Genomic DNA, 19,528 nt, shown 5'->3' with positions numbered 1-19,528 from the left:
TATAGGGGTAGGTTAATGGCTCACCAGTAACCTCTTTGGGATCGAGATTCATGTACGATTAATGGCACTATTCAAGGGCAGCCATGGGCGGGATGCTGAGCCTGTCTGTCTATACTAAGGAAAACGAAATTATCAGGTAAGTAATTTCTCCATTTCCATATGGACTCAGGACCAATGGGATGTACAAATGTGACTCCCGAACAGGGAGAAAGGCTGACCGTGGTCCAGTTAGGACTGCCCTCGCAAAGGCTGCATCTTCTCAGGCTTGGACGTCCAGGCGATAGAACCTGGAAAAGGTGTGCAAGGAAGACCATGTCGCTGCTCGGCAGATGTCGATGGGAGACAGTAGCTTAGCTTCCGCCCAGAATACCGCTTTAACCTGAAGGGGTAAAGGCTTCCCTGCCTCTACATAAGCTCCCCTGATCACTTCCTTGATCCAGCGAGCTATGGTAGCTCGCGAAGCTGCTTCGCCTTGTTTCCTTCCACTGTGAAAAACAAACAAGCGGTCCGTCTTGCGCACCGGTTCTATACGTTCTACATACCGTACTAACAGCCTACTGACGTTTAAATGGCGTAGGAGGCAGTAGTCTTCCGAGTCTTTGCGTCTATCTACAGACGGTAAGGAAATGGACTGGTTCAGGTGAAACTCCGAGACTACCTCTGGCAAGAAGGAAGGGATGGTGCAAAGCTGCAACGTTCCTGGGGTCAACAGGAGGAATGGCTCCTGACATACAGTGCCTGTAGTTCAGAGATTTATTTATTTATTTATTTATTTTGCTATACCGGCTTTCATGACAGGAGTCCTATCAAACCGGTTTACATTTAACAATGTGTGTAAGGTAGCGAGAACTCAAACCACAGTAACAAGAGCATGGTTAAGAGAGTGAAATAGTTACAATAAAACAGGGAAGTAAATAACTTGGATCTGGAAAAGAAAAAGGGGGGAGATGACTGAGCAGTAAAATATTTACAGTGTAGCAAAATCAATTCCAATGTCATATTTACAGGGTAGCCGAATCGATTCCAATATAGTATAACTGTATGGCAAGTGACATTAATAACACAGTAATGGAGATGACGGAGAAGTTAGTGGTTTCTTGTTTAAATCCATTTTTTTGATAAAGTGATTGTGATGTTGGGTGAGGATTTCAATCAAGGCTTAGAAAGGCTTTTTTAAAAAGCCAAGCTTTCAGCCTTTTCCTGAACATTAGTAGGCAGGGTTCCTGTCTCAGGTCAGCTGGGATGGAGTTCCATAAAGGTGGACCTGCTGTTGAGAACGCTCTGACACTGAGTGATTTGTATTGATAAGTTTTGGCGTGTGGTACCTGAAGCGATTCTTTGTAATCGAGATGCGACAAGCCAAGCGTATCGCCACCAAGAATAGTCTTCAGCATTAACAGGCGTAGAGACAGAGCGTACAGTGGCCGAAAGGAAGGCCCTGCTAAGAAGTCCAGTACCAGAATGAGGTTCCATAGGGAGACCGGCCACTTTAAGGGTATTCGGAGGGTTTTAACTCCTTTAAGGAAACGGGCCAAGTCCAGATGTGTCGACAGGTGGGCTCCGTTCACCTCGCCTCTAAAACAGGAGAGAGCCGCCACCTGGACCTTCAAGGAGTTGAGGGACACTCCTTTGTTCAGGCCGTCCTGTAAGAATTCCAGAATCATGAAAATCTTGGTCGTCCAAGGGGGCACCCCATGTTCCTCGCACCAGGCCTCAAATATTCTCCAGATCCGCACATATGCCAGGGACATCGAGAACTTCCACGCGAGGAGCAAGGTGGCGATTACAGCCACCGAATATCCATGCTTCGTCATGCGAGCCCTCTCAAGGGCCAGACCATAAGACAAAACTGAGTTGGGTCCTTGTGAAGGATCGGACCTTGTTAGGGAAGGTCCCTGTGCGGGGAGGAGGCATAGATGGCTCTCCACCAGAAGCCTCCGCATGTCTGCATACCTTGGGCGCTGGGCCAATCCAGGACCACCAGAAGGACTAATCCTCTGTGGCGTTCAATATTGCGAATGACCTTGCCAACAGAAGCATCGGAGGGAAGGCGTACAGTAAGTCCTCCTCTGGCCAGGTCTGGACAAGGGCGTTGATCCCTTCGGAATGCTGATCTTTCTCCAATTTAAAGGTAAACTTTCTTCTTATAAAGAGTACTGTGTTCCTAATAGGGAAGACACTATCCACATCTGCTAGGAGACGGAGAGATACTGAATGGTTGAGGTCACTGTAGGGGTATATCTAGGATGACATCAGCTTTGAAACCTAACTCCGTCTCCATCTGCTAGCAGGGGAGCAAATAACCCCATTGGTCCTGAGTCCATCTGGCTACACGCTAAGAAATTCCGGACATTATGCCCTTTGGACGTGTGGTGGCATTTTCTGTGATATCTTAAGGTTACCAATGAATTTCGCAAAACATATTAGTCTCTTTCTCCTTCATGGGGGTATAAACAAGGGGGAAGCGGCTTCTCATGCTACTGTGGCTTGTTGGATTAAGGAGGTTGTCATAGCAGCTTACGTAGATGTGGGGAAGCCTTTACCAAAGCAAGTTAGAGTGCATTCGATCCGGGCGCAGGCAGTGTCCTGGGCAGAGTTGTAGTTACTTTCTCTGACAGAGATTTTTAGGGCGGCGGCGACGTGGTCTTCCCTGTATATGTTCGCCAGGCATTATTGATTAGATGTTGCAGCAAGGGGGATGCATCTTTTGCTGTCCTTTCCTCTAGGACAGGCAGGTCAGTTCACCATCCTGCCCTGGGCTGCCCTGTCGCAGCCCAGGGCGGGATGGTGTATTTGTGGTGTACTTGTAGTAACGGTACAAGGAACCCGGATAGTTTCTGGATCAGCAGAGAACCTGGTAAGTGGATTCCTTCTACAGGAAAATCCTATTTACTTACTGTTTTCCTCTGTTATCGTTGATTTAGTTTCATACAGAGTCCAATGCTTCAATTTAAAAACCAAACAAACAAACATGATTTTGTACACTAATTCTTGTTAAAGTTTGAGTTGGCTTAGTTGTCCACAGTTGGCTTTTGAAGAAAATACTGCCAGACTTATGTCTGCGCAGGGCTATAAGGGAGTGATATCAGCGAGTCAGTGATCTCCGTCTCCATCTGCTGGTTGGAATGCATAACCCACTAGTGTGGACTGATCTGCCTGTCCTACAGGAAAGGAAATTATCAGATAAGTAGTAATTTCACCATTCATTATATAAGTAGAAAACAAGATCCTCTGTTTCCTGCAGCAACTAGGAACAGATTCTGCAGCAAATGTTAAAAACAAAAGTGCTGCAGAATTCTCTATTGGAGAAATTACTTACCTGATAATTTTGTTTTCATTAGTGTAGACAGACGGACTCAGGACTAGTGGGTTTGTGCTTTTCTGCTAGCAGATGGGAGATGGAGTCAGATTTCACACCTGCAGTGATCTCAGCTCTTCAGTATTCTCTTCGAAAAGCCATTGTGGATATATATTTGCTTAAATAACTTGATTAAAACTGATTAAACTTGACTGATTTCAAAAACTGGAGACCGCCATTGTACTCAACCAATTAACACAGACACCAGACAAACTGCGGGTGTCTTGAACTAGGGATAGGCAACGGCTTACCTGTAATTGCTTAATCTCAAGGTTCGCGTCTCGAAGTTCTCCTTTTCTGGGGCAGCCGTGGGCGGGATGCTGAGTCCATCTGTCTACACTAAGGAAAACGAAATTATCAGGTAAGTAATTTCTCCATTTCCTAGTATGTAGCCAGATGGACTCAGGACCAGTGGGATGAACAAAAGCTACTCCTGGACAGGATGGGAGGCTGCCCGTGGCCCATTTAGTACTGCCCTTGCGAAGGCTGCGTCTTCTCAGGCTTGAATATTCAGGCGGTAGAACTTGGAGAAGGTGTGTAGGGAGGACCACGTCGCTGCCCGACAGTTCTCGGCGGGCGACAGCAGCTTGGTTTCTGCCCAAGATACTGCCTGGGCCCTAGTAGAACGAGCCTTAACCTGTAGCAGTAAGGGCTTTCCTGCCTCTATGTAGGCCGCCTTGATTACTTCCTTGATCCAGTGAGCTATGGTCACCCCCGAGGCCGATTCTCGATTCTTCCCGCTGTGGAGAACGAACAAGTGATCCGTTTTGTGCACCGGTTCTGATCTTTCCAGGTATCGCACCAGGAGTCTGCCGATATTTAGATGGCGAAGAAGGCATGAGTCTTCAGAGTCCTTATGTTCATTCGGAGATGGTAGGGAGATGGATTTTTCAAATGAAACTCAGAAACCACTTTTGGTCGGAAGGAGGGGACAGTGTGGAGCTGTATGGTTCCAGGAGTGAATCTGAGGAACGGTTCCGACAGGATAGTGCCTGTAGTTCGGAGATGCGACAAGCTGACATAATGCCACCAGGAATACCGTCTTCAATGTTAAGAGGTGTAGTAACAGACTGTGCATTGGTCTGAAGGAAGCCCCCGCTAGGAAGTCTAATACCAGATTGAGGTTCCATAGGGGCACCGGCCACTTTAGGGGTGGCCGAAGTTGCTTAGCCCCTTTTAAGAAACGGGTCAAATCCAGATGAGCTGATAGACGGATTGTGTTCACTTAGGTTCTGAAGCAGAAGAGGGCTGCTACTTGGACCTTGAGGGAGTTGAGTGACAACTCCTTCATACCGTCCTGTAGGAACTCCAGAATCATGGGGATCTTGGCCGTCCGCGGGAGTATCCCGCAGTCCTCGCACCAGGCTTCGAATATTCTCCAGATCCATATGTATGCCAGAGATGTTGAGAACTTGTGCGCACAGAGCAGTGTGTCAATCACAGCCTTCGAGTAACCTCGCTTCTTCAGGCGAGTCCTCTCAAAGGTCAGACCGTAAGAGAGAATAGAGATGGATCTTCGTGAAAAAGCAGGCCCTGCTGGAGAAGTCCCTGTGTGGAGATAGGCACAGAGGGCTCCCCGCAAGGAGTCTTTGCATGTCTGCGTACCATGGGTGTCTTGGCCAATCCGGGGCCACTAGTTGAACTAGTCCCCTTTCGTGTTCTATCTTGCGGATGACCTTGCCCAGTAGTGGCCATGGGGGGAAGGCGTACAATAAGTCTTCTTCTGCCCAGGTATGGACGACAGCGTCGATCCCTTGAGTGTGTGGCTTTTGTCTGTGGCTGAAGAACCTGGGGACTTGGGCACTGAGCAAGGTGGCCAGTAGGTCCATGGCTGGGAGGCCCCAGCAATTTACTATCAGTTGGAAGGCTGTGGTCGACAGCATCCATTCCCCTGAGTCCAGGCTCTCTCTGTTGAGGAAATCTGCTGTGACGTTTTCTTTTCCTGTGATGTGGGAGCCCGAGATCCCTTGTAGGTTTACCTCCGCCCATGCCATGAGCGAGTCTATCTCCAGAGACACCTGCTGGCTCCTGGTTCCTCCCTGGCGGTTGATGTAGGCAACCGTTGTAGCATTGTCTGAATCGCAGGCACGCTAGTCTGACTGCTCGAGCTTCCAAGCGGTTTATGTTCCATCCCGCCACTTCCTTGCTCCATTGTCCCTGGGCCGTCAGTTCCTGACAGTGGGCTCCCCACCCTCGTAGTTTTGCATCCATGGTGAGCATGATCCAGTTCGGTGGGGATAGGCTTACTCCTCTGCTTAGGTTATTTTCCTGTAGCCACCACTGAAGCTGAGAACGTACCTCTGCTGGTAGTTGGATGCGAATTAAGTAGTCCTGGGACAGTGCATTCCAGCGTGACAGTAAAGAGCACTGGAGTGGTTGCATGTGAGCCCTTGCCCACGGAACGACCTCCAGGGTTGATGCCATGAGCCCGAGGACTTAAAGATAGTCCCATACCTTGGGGCGTGCATTGGTCATCAATCGTTGCAATTGTTCCATCAGCTTCCTTCTCCTCGGGGGAGGGAGGAAGACATTGTTCTGTTTGGTGTCGAAACAGGCTCCCAGGTACTCTAGAGACTGAGAGGGCTGTAGACTACTCTTGGCCGTGTTCACGACCCGAGTTCTTGCAGTAGTTTCTTGACTCTGCTGGTCACCTGTCATCTTTCTTCCGAAGACTTCGCCCTGATCAGCCAGTTGTCCAAGTAAGGGTGTACCAGGATCCCTTCCTTCCTCAGTGTTGCTGCCACGACCACCATAATTTTGGAGAATGTTCTGGGGGCGGTTGCTAGTCTGAAGGGTAGCGCTCAGAACTGGTAATGGTGTCCCAGTATCGCAAAGCGTAGAAAACACTGGTGATCTTGATGGACTGGGATATGAAGGTAGGCTTCGGAGAGGTCCAGGGAGGTTAGGAACTCTCCTGGTTGTACTACCATTATTACTGAGCGAAGAGTCTCCATGCGGAAGTGATTCAAAATGCTGCAGCGAGATTTGATTCAAAATGCTGCAGCGAGATTACTGACCAACACCAGCCGCGGAAATCATATCTCACCCATCCTCAGAAACCTACATTGGCTACCTGTAAATTTCAGAATCCTTTACAAAGCAATTACCCTAATACATAAATCCATCCATCACCAACTCCATCTCAGCCTTGAAATACCCTTCAAACTTCATTCCTCCAATAGGCCAATTAGAGATAATCATAAAGGTACTTTGAATTACCCCCCAACTAAAGCCTCACGCCTTTCCTCGACCAAAGACCGAGCTTTTTCAATAGCAGGTCCATCTATTTGGAACAACATTCCGTCAAGCCTCCGACTAGAACCCTGTCTCATTACATTCAGAAAAAAACTTAAGACGTGGCTATTCCACCAAGCCTTCGAAGATCCTCCAGACAACCTTTAATCTTCTTTTTCCTCACCTGGACGTAGAAGATTAAAGTCTTACAACCATTCAAACGAAGAACTCTGGCACTTACTGATTAAAGCATCTTTTGCTTTAATCCAAATTCCTTTTGGACTATGCTTCTTTAATTATTTTTTGGCCTTTAACTTCCTTCCAGCTCTTAAGCTTCCCAAGTTTTTTACTCCTTGTTAAATGTAACTTTATCTTATTCTCTTCTCTTGTTAAATACTTTTATTTATTGCTTCTGTTATACCCTTGTTTTATGTAAACCGATCCGATATGGTTTATTTACTATGAAGGTCGGTATAAAAAAGTGTTAAATAAATAAATAAATAAATAAATAAATAAATAAATAAGTGTAGTATCCACAGATGACGACGGACGTTCTTGAGGTCCAAGATGGGTCAGAATGATCCTTCTTTCTTGGGGACGATAAAATAGATGGAATAACGCCCTGTATTTTGTTGGGGCTTAGGGACCGGAGTTATTGCCTTCAGACTGAGTAGTCTTGTCAGAGTGGTTTCTACTGCCAATCTCTTGGTGATGATACAAATTTGTCCTGAGGGATGCTGCAGAACTCCAGAGAGTAACCCTCTTGAATGATGTTTGGTACCCATTTGTCCGATGTGATCTCGACCCATCATTGGTAGAAGAGGGAAAGTCGACCACCTATTTCCTCCTCCTTTGGATGGGTTGGCCCATTCTCATTGGGAAGTATGACTGGAGCCTGTCCCCTGGCCTGTTCCTCTCTTGGTCTGTCGGTTCCGAAAGAGCTGGTACCTTCCCGGAGGGTCGAAAGTGCCTGAAACTGTGAGTTCCTGTAGGGTCGAAATCGGTGAGAGCCTCTGCCCCTGGTTATTCTGGGGGAGGGGCGCTGAGATCTTTTACCCCTGTCCTCCGGTAGCCGAGGCACTGGAGATTCGCCCCACTTGCTGGCTAACTTCTCTAATTCGCTTCTGAATAAGAGAGATCCTTTAAAGGGCATTCTTGTGAGATTTGCTTTAGAGGTTGTGTCAGCAGACCAATTCCGCATCCATAACTGTCTTCTGGCTGCCACTACCGAGGCTACTCCTCTGGCTGAGCTACGCACCAGATCTGAGCTTGCGTCCGTCATGAAGGCTGCAGCAGGTTCAGTCGTTTCACTGGTATACGTTCTGGAGTTATTTGCCTCTCTTGAGAGAAGCAAGCAGGAACGTGCCACCAGAGCGCAGCAGTAGGCAATCTGCAGTGTCATTGCTGTTGCATCGAAAGCCTGCTTAAGGATGGATTCTAATCGTCTATCCTGAGTATCCTTCAATGCAGCCCCTCCCTCAACGGGAATGGTTGTCCTCTTTGAGACAGCAAAGACCATGTCCTCCACTTTCAGGAAATGCAGGCGTTCCTTTGTTGCTGGTTCCAGAGGGTACAAGACTTCCAAAGCCCGACCTCCTTTAAAGCTGGCCTCCAGGGCATCCCACTCCAGGTCAATTAGTTCCTGTATGGCTTCCATCATTGGGAAGTAGCATGAGGCCTTACAAAGGGACACCAAAATGGGGTTCTTCTTTGGTTCCGCCATAAAGTTTGTGCCTGGAATACCCAGGGTCTTCAGAGTCTGGGAAACAAGGACTGGTAATTCATCCCTGTGGAAGAAGCAAAGCATGGTTCTGTATGGTTCCAGGCCTGGAGGGATTTCTCCTTCTTCCAGAGAGCCGCCATCATCATCTGAGGTATCCCGGTCCCCGTCCAGGAAATTCTTGGTTAGGCGAGGCATGTCTCGAGGCATTCAAACAGGGCTGGGAGGATCTTGTGCTTCCAGCAGGGGTTGAACCCGGGTTGCAGCCGGAGCTGATTGTGCCTGAACGAAGGCTTGCAGCCTCTGGAAATATTCTAGCCAGGAGAAGGTCCCTGGATCCATGTTAACCCCAGGGGGTGTCTGAGTACGGCCCCTGAGGTGCCCTCTTGTAGAGATGCCATTTCGGAGTTGCATAGATCCAAGATGCTATCGTGTGTAGTAGCTCCGGACCCATCCTCCAACAGTGAGGGACCAGGCTTTGGTCCCCCCTGGGCTTCTTTGCAATGATGCCACAGGCATGACTCCAGTTCAGGCTGTGCGGCTCTGATGTGGCAGGCTGTGCAAAGAGAGTGCCTTCTCGGCTTCTTGGACGCCGGTGCCATTGCCTCTATGTCTAGGCGCACAGGTAATGTGCGACAATATGCACGCAATTATGCACGTGAGCACAATACACGCGTCTAGTTTTAAGCGTGGCTGTGCATATAGTTATGTGCGTGGTTGTGAATGTGGCTGTGCGCGCGTTTACGTTGAAGGCGCACAGGTTGGGTGCACTGACCAACCGGCCTGCCCCGCGCATACCACAGGATGAGAAGGGAAGATGGCACCGACGCCCTTGCACGTAAGATGGCGCCCCCCCCCCCCCCCGAGGGTCTCCACATGTCCGAACCCCCTGCTCTAGCCCAACCAAGGCTGCTCAACCTGATCGGTGCTCCCTTTTACCTCGCCGGGTGGAATTGGAATCGGGATGGCACTCCGAGCCCCGGAGACCTTAGTTTAAAGTTTTTCTCTTAACTGGTCTCAGCACTTACCGATCGTGTGCTGGGATGGTTTCCAGCTGCAGGGGGAGAGGGCTTTACCTTCACCGCCGTGCTCAGATGTGCAACCGCTGCCTTTCAGCCGCTCTAAGGGCTAAGTCCATGCCGGGGTTACCGGCTACCGGACCAAGGCTCACCTCTGAGGGATATTGAAATCACCTCAGAAATTCTCAACTGGGGGAGGGACCCTTAGGTATCACTGCAGGAGAACGGGGCTCGTCTTCTTAAGGTAAATTTTGTCTTCTTGCTGTAATTTCCTAACACTGTGCTAATGTGTGGGATAGTATCCGCATCTTCTAGGAGACTGAGAGATACTGAAGAGCTGAGGTCACTGCAGGGGTATATCTAGGGTGACGTCAGCTTTGAAATCTGACTCAGTCTCCCATCTGCTAGCAGAAGAGCACATAACCTGAGTCCATCTGGCTACACACTAGGAAATTACAGAATTCACATTTTAAAATTTCTTTTTAAAAAATAAAAGTTTGCTAACTTTTCTTATGTCTGAACAATTTCTTTTTCTCATTATTCATTTTCTTTCCTTCTTACTTTTTCTTTTTTCTCTCATTTTCTCTTTTGCACCATCATCCCCCTCCGATGGCACCTCTCCTCTCACCTGCCTCCACACCTCTAATATGCCCTTTTATTTTTAATTTTATTCAGCCTTTCCTTTCCTCTCAGAATATCTCCTTCCCTCCATCTCCCAGTTTGATCCATCTTCCAGTTTTTCCTTCCTCCAGTTTCACATTTCTCCCTCGGCAATCTTCAGCTCTAGTCTTGCATCCTTCCACCCAGCCTCTCCTTGATTTATTTTATGCTTATACAATCTCCCTTCCCAATCTCCTGCTTCTGCTGCCTCACTTCTACTGTGGATGCCACGAGATGTTGCTTGTGAACCATGTAGGAGCTACAGAAGAGCAGCTGAAGTTTGTGTGTGTGGGGCGGGGGGGGGGGGAAGGGGAGGGGGGAACAGCATGCACCTCTGGGCTGAATTTTGTAACAGTATGCCAGCAACAAACTGTTATTTCGTTATAAATGGAAGCAGCATGGGAAACAGTACTGTAGTGCTACCTGCCCACAGCTAAGCAATGATAAAGAAAGACTTAAGATGGACAAGGTAGTTAGCATGTTAGCAAGTTTACCAGCCACCTTTGAGATTTATGCTCCTTTTCTCATATTCTCTGTTCCCCTTCTTTAAATGCTTATTTACAGCACTGTACCAAACAGAAATAATCCAGGTGCCTAACCTCACAGAAAGCTTTCATTGCAGTTCTTGGTCAGCTCGGTATCTCATTGTGCTTTGAATGGACAGGAGGTGGTGAGAGATTTAAAAATGGACGGGAGTAGTGGAATCCCAATCCCTAATATAAAAGTACATTATTCATGTAAAAGTATATTTATATATTACCTTGCTCTGATTCTGCTTCCTCCTCTTCCTCTTCATTCTCTTCAACAGAAAGAACTGAAAAAACAGACTGCATTAAAAATTGCACAATCCATAAAAACATAAGAAATTGCCATACTGGGTCAGACCAAAGGTCCATCAAGCCCAGCATCCTGTTTCCAAAAGTGGCCAATCCACGCTACAAGTACCTGGCAAGTACCCAAAAACTATCCCATGCTATTGATGCTAGTAATAGCAGTGGCTATTTTCTAAGTCAACTAGATTAATAGCAGGTAATGGACTTTTCCTCCAAGAATTTATTCAAACCTTTTTTAAACCCAGCTACACTAACTGCACTAACCACATCCTGTGGCAACAAATTCCAGAATTTAATTGTATGTTGAGTGAAAAAGAATTTTCTCCAATTAGTTTTAAATGTGCTACATGTTAACTTCATGGAATACCCCCTAGTCCTTCTATTATCTGAAACAGTAAATAACTGATTCACATTTACCCGTTCTAGACCTCTCATGATTTCAAACACCTCTATCATATCCCCCCCTCAGCCGTCTCTTCTCCAAGTTGAACAGCCCTATCCTCTTTAGTCTTTCCTCATAAGGGAGCTGTTCCATCCCCTTTATCATTTTAGTCACCCTTCTCTGTACCTTCTCCATCGCAATTATATCTTTTTTGAGATGCAGCGACTAGAATTATACACAGTATTCAAGGTGCGGCCTCACCATGGAGCAATACAGAAGCATTATGACATTTTCCGTTTTATTCACCATTCCCATCTTAGTAATTCTTAACTGTTTGGTTTTTTGACTGCCGCAGCAGTGGCCACTTGCCCCAACCAAGAGAAAGGCAGGTGGTGCCATTTCTCTAATTCCTGCCACATTTGTTTTCCCAATGGCAGATAATTTAAGGTAAACAAATCTTTCGGGTGTCCACTATGTAGAGTTAGAAGTGCCAGTAATAGGATTCGTTTTGTTGCACTCCAGGAAATGACTGGAAATTACCTGGTTTCTCCATGCTCTGTGGAATGATGCCTCGCTTATCTTTAATGGGCAACAGGTGAATAACTTCTTTTTCAGGCTCCAAATGCATGCGCCTTGGCATCTTCTCATATTTCTCAATCACACTCTCCTGTTTGCGTTTTCTGGCATGAACAGGTTCACTATGGAAGGAAAGTCAAATTGCTGAAATGTGTCAATTTGTAGCATGCTACAAACTAATTTTGTTAGGTTTTTAAGTTAAGCATGAACATAAGATTGCCATACTGGGTCAGACCAAAGGTTCATCCAGTCAGTATCCTGGTTTCCAACAGTGGCTAATTCAGGTCACAAGTACCTGGCAGGATCCGAAAGGGTAGATTCCATGCTGCTTATCCCAGGGACAAGAGGTGGATTTCTTTTTTTTTTCCTCAATAAACATTTTTTATTGGTGTTCATGCTGATGATCATACAGTCAATAAAATACAATGTCACAGAACAACCAATCATTTAACAGTAAATTCCCTCATCCTCCCTCCTCCCTCATGCACATTCTATCATCGCTCAGTAACAGCGACAAAAAAAGAGAACACACAAAGTGACAACGTCTGATTCAGCCAAAGAAGTATGATATATGTCCTTCAGCAGTAGAATCAATTACTCCAGTGACCAATTTCTAAAAAGAAAAGAGGAAAAAAGGACATGGTGATAGGGCATGACGAGGTCAGAAAAGGAAAATTATGTTTCTTACCTGTTAATTTTCGTTCCTGTAGTACCAAGGATCAGTCCAGACTGCTGGGTTATGTCCCCCCTCCAGCAGATGGAGTCAGAGAGAAAACTGAAAGCACCTCCCAGATATACTGGTGCGCCACCTGCCGTCCTTCAGTATAATGGATAACAAAGCAGAAGAAGAAAAGAACTCCTCCGCACACTTAGCCAAATAACCATGGCAACTGTCTAGATCAAGTAGTAAGGTAGTTAAAAAACAGTAACCTCGTGCAGAAAAGGCAAAGCGCAAACAATGCAAACACAAATAGAACGCAATGCGCAAACGAAGATAACAATAAATCTGCAGCCCTAAGGCATTCCTTCCCCGAACGAGAAAGAAGGAAAAAATTCCACTTACCTTGAGCAAAGCGGAATTGTGAGAGAAAAGGGATTCGAGCGGATTCTCCTGCGCACAAGATAGGGCGGGCGTCTGGACTGATCCTTGGTACTACAGGAACGAAAATTATCAGGTAAGAAACATAATTTTCCTTTCCCTGTACGTACCAGGATCAGTCCAGACTGCTGGGATGTACCCAAGCCGCCTTAAATGGGATGGGACCCCGAGAGTCCCGCTCGAATCACACTGCTGCCAAAAGAATCAGCCGACGGCCCACGAACATCTACTCGATAATGTCGAGCAAAGGTATGCAACGACTTCCACGTGGCAGCCCTGCAAATCTCCTGGCTAGAGACCAGAGTACTCTCCGCCCAGGAAGATGCCTGTGAACGGAGAGAGTGGGCTTTAAGCCCGTCCGGAACGGACTTACCACACCCAATGTATGTGGACGCTATCGAGCTCTTCAGCCAGCGGGCAATAGTGGTCTTGGAGGCCTGTAGTCCCTTCTTTGGCCCCTGCCACAAGACAAACAGGTGATCCGACCGCCTGAAGGCATTGGTGACCTCCAAATAGTGCAAGAGCACGCGACGAACATCCAAACGCCTCAACTCGGATCCGTGAGAAGACTTCAGCTCCGCCTCCGAGAAGGATGGTAAATCTACCGACTGATTATTTATTTATTTATTTATTTATTTTATTTTATATACCGGCAACCGTTTGCACATCGTGCCGGTTTACAAGTAACTTATAAACAAGGAATATATAGGCGAGGCCTTTACAAAGAACAATATGTAACACAGTAACAAAGCAGATTAACGTGAAAAGCCGACACAACCTTAGGCAAGAACGAAGGAACCGTACGTAACGACACCCCGGAGTCAGAAATGCGCAAGAACGGCTCTCTACACGAAAGCGCCTGCAGCTCCGATACGCGACGGGCAGAAGCGATGGCCACTAAGAACACTGTCTTGAGGGTGAGATCCTTTAAGGAGGCTCGCCGCAGCGGCTCAAAGGGCGCGACCGTGAGGCCCTTGAGTACCAAATTCAAGCTCCAGGAAGGACAAGGGGCTCTGAGAGGAGGACGCAAGTTTCGAACACCGCGCAAGAATCTGGCCACGTCCGGATGACATGCGAGAGAGGATCCTTCAATCTTTCCTCTCAAACAACCCAGAGCCGCCACCTGGACTCTCAGAGAACTGTAAGCTAAACCCTTCTTCAGACCATCCTGTAGAAAAGTAAGGATATCCGGTATCTCTGCACGACGAGGCTGAACTCGGGCGGTCGCACACCAGGAGTCAAACACTTTCCACACTCTGGCATAAGCAAGCGTGGTAGAAGGTCTCCGCGCGCGAAGCAAGGTAGAAATAACCGGTTCCGAATAACCTTTCTTTCTCAACCACCTCCGTTCATAAGCCAAGCCGCCAGACAAAAGCGATCCGCTAGATCGAAAAATACCGGTCCTTGACGAAGAAGGTTCGGAAGGTGGCCCAACCGTAAGGGCCCGTCCCTGGCGAGATTGACTAGGTCCGCAAACCATGGTCTTCTTGGCCACTCGGGAGCCACTAGAATCACTGGACCTTGATGGGATTCTAGACGTCTTAACACCTTGCCGACTAATGGCCAGGGGGGAAACACATAGAGTAGGGTGTGACACGGCCATGGAATCGCTAGCGCATCCACCCCCTCCGATCCGTGTTCTCGCCTCCGGCTGAAGAAACGCGCTGCCTTGGCGTTTAGCCGAGTTGCCATCAAGTCCAGCCGCGGCACTCCCCATCGCCGGGTGATGAGACTCATCGCCTGGTCCGAGAGCTCCCACTCCCCGGGATCCAAGTACTGACGACTGAGATAATCCGCCTGAACGTTGTCTACGCCTGCGATGTGAGTGGCCGCGATGTGAGCCAGGTAGCGTTCCGCCCAGGCCATTAACAAGGACGCTTCGATCGCCACCTGCTGACTTTTCGTGCCGCCCTGGCGATTTATATACGCTACCGTGGTTGCGTTGTCTGACAGGACTCGAACCGCCCGGCCCCGTACCATTGGCAGAAGCTGACGCAAGGCTAGTCGTACCGCCCTGGTTTCCAGCCGATTGATGGACCAAGAAGCTTGACGAGGGGTCCACGACCCTTGCACCGCTCGTGATTGACAGACTGCTCCCCAGCCGGTCAGACTGGCATCCGTCGTCACTATGATCCAGGGGGGGGGGCTCGAGGTCCACACCTTGCATAAGATTGTCCGGAACCAACCACCACGCTAAGCTGGACCGCGCCGGCTCCAGCAGTGGCAACTGCACTCCGTAATCCTCGGATTTCTGGTCCCAGCGAGAAAGGAGAGCCCTTTGCAACGGCCGCATATGAGCAAAAGCCCACGGCACCATCTCCAGAGTAGACACCATATGCCCAATGACTTGCAAATAATCCCAGGCCGTGGGTAACGTGAGATCCAGAAGTCTCTGCACCTGAAACATCAGATGCTCCATTCTCTGCCGAGTCAGGAAAACCTTACCTACCAAGGTATCGAAACGTGCTCCCAAAAATTCCAACTGCTGACTCGGAAGCAGCTGACTCTTGGCAAAGTTGACCACCCAGCCTAGCGACTGAAGTTGCTGCACCACCGACTGAACTGCCCGGTTGCACTCGCTCTCCGATTTCGCCCGGATGAGCCAATCGTCCAGGTAGGGATGCACCAAAATTCCTTGACGTCGCAGGAAAGCCGCGACTACCACCAGAACCTTGGTAAACACCCTCGGAGCCGTAGCTAGGCCGAATGGAAGGGCGCAAAACTGGTAGTGTTCTCCCAACACCATGAATCTCAGATATCTCTGATGCCGTTCCCGGATTCCGATGTGGAGATACGCCTCGGCTAGATCCAAAGAAGCCAAAAATTCTCCCTTGTGGACGGCCGCAATAACAGACCTTAGAGTTTCCATACGAAACCGGGAAACGCGCAAGGCCTTGTTTACTCGCTTCAAATCCAGAATAGGACGGAACGTACCTTCCTTCTTTGGGACTAGGAAGTAAATGGAATAGCGGCCCGTTCTTACCTCGCCCGAGGGAACGGGTAGCACTGCTCCTAGGGCCCGTAAGTGGTTTACCGTTTGGGCTATAGCCAGTTGCTTTTCTCGAGGTCCGCAAGGAGATATCATAAAAAAGTCCCGGAGGGGCCGAGCAAAGTCCAACTCGTAACCGTAACGCACCACGTCGAGGACCCATTGATCTGACGTGATCTTGACCCACTCCTCCCAAAATAGGGACAAACGACCTCCGATTCGGGGGAAGGAGGAGTGGGTCAGCGCGCCTTCATTGCGAGGGTTTCCCGGCGGGCAATGGCTGGGAGGATCCCAATCGCTGCGGTCGCCTGCCTCGAAAGGAAGGAGACCACGATTGAGACCTCGGGCCTTGCTGTTTCTGGGAAAAGGAACCACCCCTTCCGTAGCGAAATCTGCGCTGCCCCCGGAACCGGGATCGCGCATTCCCGAAAGGTCGAAACTGACGGGGCTTGTCTTCCGGCAATTTATATACCTTATTATCCCCCAGGTCTTTGATGAGTTGATCCAATTCCTCACCGAACAATAACTTCCCTTTGAAGGGGAAGGCGGCTAGACGTGATTTAGAGGAGGCATCTGCCGACCATCGACGGAGCCAAAGTAACCGCCGAGCCGCGACTGCCGAAGACATGGTACAGGCAGAGGTTCTTAATAGATCATACAAGGCGTCCGCCGTGTAAGCGACCGCCGCTTCTACACAGTTAGCCTGCTCCGCCTCAGCAGGCGGGAGTTCCTGTGTGGTAAGCAATTGCTGAACCCAGCGGAGAGTGGCTCTCTGCACCATACTGCTACAAGCCGCTGCACGGACCCCCAGGGCCGCTATTTCAAAGATGCGCTTTAAAAGAACCTCTAACTTTCTATCTTGGAGATCTTTCAAGGCTACTCCTCCAGTGACCGGAATGGTAGTATGCTTAACCACAGCGGTAACCGCCGAATCAACGGACGGAACCTTAAAGATCTCCAAAGAATCTGAGGGCAGGGGATACAACTTATTCATTGCCCTGCTCACGCGCAGCGATGCCTCTGGAACCTCCCATTCCTTAGAAACAAGCTGCACTACCTTGGGATGTAATGGAAAAGTTTGAGGGGGGGCCCGAAGACCCGCCATAGCCACGTCCCCTGTAGACGTATCCGTGGCTTGCTGTGGTGCTGGGATCTCCAATTCCTTCAACACATGCAGGATGAGAAAATTAAGCTCGTCCTTGCCAAATAAGCGCAACACTTCGGGGTCATCTCCCTCGAGGGACCCCTGTAGGTCCGAGACCTCCGGCCCTGCGCCATCTGGAGATTCATGGGTAAAATCTTGGCCCTCCAGGCCACCCGTACCCCCTAAGGAGATATTTCCCGTTCCTACTGGAGCCACAGCTTTTCCAGGGAGCTCAGGCTTACCTGGGATAGGAGACACCCTAGGGACCTTCGCGGGAGGAGGCTCATCCGGCTCCCAGCCTGCCTCCGCCTCCAAGAATGCCTGGTGCATTAAAAGCACAAACTTTGATGAAAAAGGCACCCTCCGTTTAGCTGAGCCTGAAGGGGGAGGGGCTGGAGGAGCATCTAGTTCCGACCGACCACGTGGGCTCAAGGCAGGCGGCGAGAGAAGAGAGAGAGCCTCCTCATCTGACCCTGAATCCTCATTCTGCCGCGTGGTCAAAATGGCCGCCGGCTCCCTCACACAGGGAGGCGGGGCTGACGACCGCGCGGCAGCCAGTCTCCCCTGCCGCGCCGAAGACGACTGCAAAGTGCCGCTGCGGGCAGCGCTCGGCCCCAGGGAGGGTCCCTCGCCCCCGGGAATGCAACGGGAGCAGAGACCCTCCCTGGAGAGTCGCGCCCCCGCCTTACCACAGGGCGTACAGGCCGAAGATCGCGGCATGCCGAGATCGGGACAGCAGACGCGCCAAAGGTAAGAGTTCGCCCCGCTCCCGAAAAGCGCGCCAAACAGCAGCTCGGTAAATCGCCGGGTGACTCGAAATACACCCCCTCCGGAGTCCCTGGTGAGCGCGGCAGGCTAGGGTTTTTAAAATAGAGCACTGCCTGCAACCAGCAGGACTTATGTGACCGCGAAGGTTCCAATTTAAAATTTTTTTTTTTTTTTAATGAAAAACCCTCTTCAGCTTGTGCTGGCAAAGATACCCCTAAAGAGGGGAGGGGGGAGGGTGACCGGCCCACCGGTAAGCTCTCCCCCGAGACCAAAGGGACACTTAATCCGGGAAAACAGGGAGAGCGAAGCTCTCCACGCCTGCCTGAAAACCCTTAGAGCCCTGCTGTGAACTTAATAATTATTATTATTATTTTTTTTTAAACTAGGGAAACCCCCAGTTGATCTAGACAGTATTAACAGTTTGGTCAGAAAAAAAAAAAAAAGAGAAGAAAAAGACCTGAAGGCAAATTTAGTCAGGACAAACCGCAGGTTATGTCTCTCATCTGCTGGAGTCAGAGGAAATACTGAAGGACGGCAGGTGGCGCACCAGTATATCTGGGAGGTGCTTTCAGTTTTCTCTCTGACTCCATCTGCTGGAGGGGGGACATAACCCAGCAGTCTGGACTGATCCTGGTACGTACAGGGAACTGCATTACAACTTAAGCATGGGATTTTTGCCAATCTAAATAAGGACCCCAAGAACGCTCACCATAGACAGAATGTTCTTCTGTCTCCAGACTTTAGCAATCTCGATCCGAGCTACGATACCGACTTGCAGAATGAGAGATTGCACATCTGGGTTCTTATCATGTATAATATTATTCAAAAGAGCAGCGTCCATCTGTGCTTGTATATTATCTATGAGAATCTCAGAGAGAATAGCAGCTATTTGCTGCCAGAAATGAGAGATACATCTCCCCTCCTACCATATATGAATAAAGGTGCCCAGGACATCACAACCCCTCCAACAGAGACCACTGGAATTGGAATACAGATTAGTCTCTTTATCAGGAGAATAGTACCATCTGTACAGCATTTTGTAGCTATTCTCTACAAAGAGGAGGATATGGATGATTTGCCGATCCATCCAAAGATATCTATCCATTCTTCCTCAGAGACTTGAACTGGGAGATCCCTTTCGCAGGCTCGGATGTGAGCCAGTTTACCCTCAGTTTTAGCATTCAATAGTTTGTAAATTTTGGAAATACAGCCTTTAAGTTTAGTGGGCATAGAGCAAAATCCTTCAAAAAGTGACCTATAAGCACTCAGATGCTTACTCACTTTATTACCCCAGCAAAAGTGGTGCAATTGTTGATAAGCAAAGGATCAGAGGGGGGTAACTGCCTAGATGAACAAAGAGATTCAAATGAAATCATGTGATCCCCCTTCCAGATATGTTCAAAACGTGTAATGCCACACTTCTTCCACTCTAGAAATGTCTGAAGTAGGTGGCCGGGTGGGAAGTTAGTATTGTGAAACAAATGTGTAAGGGAAAAAAATGTGTTGCCCCCCACCAGCTTAGCTTTCCACTTCTCTCAGACGTTTAAAGTATGACGAGAGGTAGGTGTCATATTAGGACAAGTTCTCCAAGTATTTCTTGCTTGCCAGGGTGTCACAGCTAAGGGCATGCCTGACATCTGTGATTGTTCAATTGCCACCCAGTGTTTAATATCATGTACATTATGCCAGGCAATCATGGCTCGCAGTTGGGGGGGCCACGTAATACCACATAAGATTGGGCATCCC

The 19,528-nt window shown here is 48.8% G+C and overlaps 1 protein-coding gene across 1 annotated transcript in view; it reads right to left on the bottom strand.

Annotated features, from left to right (window-relative positions):
• Positions 1 to 19,528, bottom strand: part of NOC3L (NOC3 like DNA replication regulator) — a 180,870-nt gene that overhangs the window by 119,345 nt on the left and 41,997 nt on the right. Inside the window, exons 4-5 of the mRNA XM_029609874.1 lie at positions 11,747 to 11,904; positions 10,752 to 10,805 (exon numbers count right to left, since the gene is read on the bottom strand). Of these exons, the coding sequence (XP_029465734.1) occupies positions 10,752 to 10,805; positions 11,747 to 11,904 (212 nt within the window). The remainder of the gene's footprint in view (positions 1 to 10,751; positions 10,806 to 11,746; positions 11,905 to 19,528) is intronic.

The sequence above is a fragment of the Rhinatrema bivittatum genome, chromosome 7 (genome assembly GCF_901001135.1).
Source record: "Rhinatrema bivittatum chromosome 7, aRhiBiv1.1, whole genome shotgun sequence".
Lineage (NCBI taxonomy): Eukaryota > Metazoa > Chordata > Amphibia > Gymnophiona > Rhinatrematidae > Rhinatrema > Rhinatrema bivittatum.
This window is presented reverse-complemented; position numbering and strand designations above follow the sequence as displayed.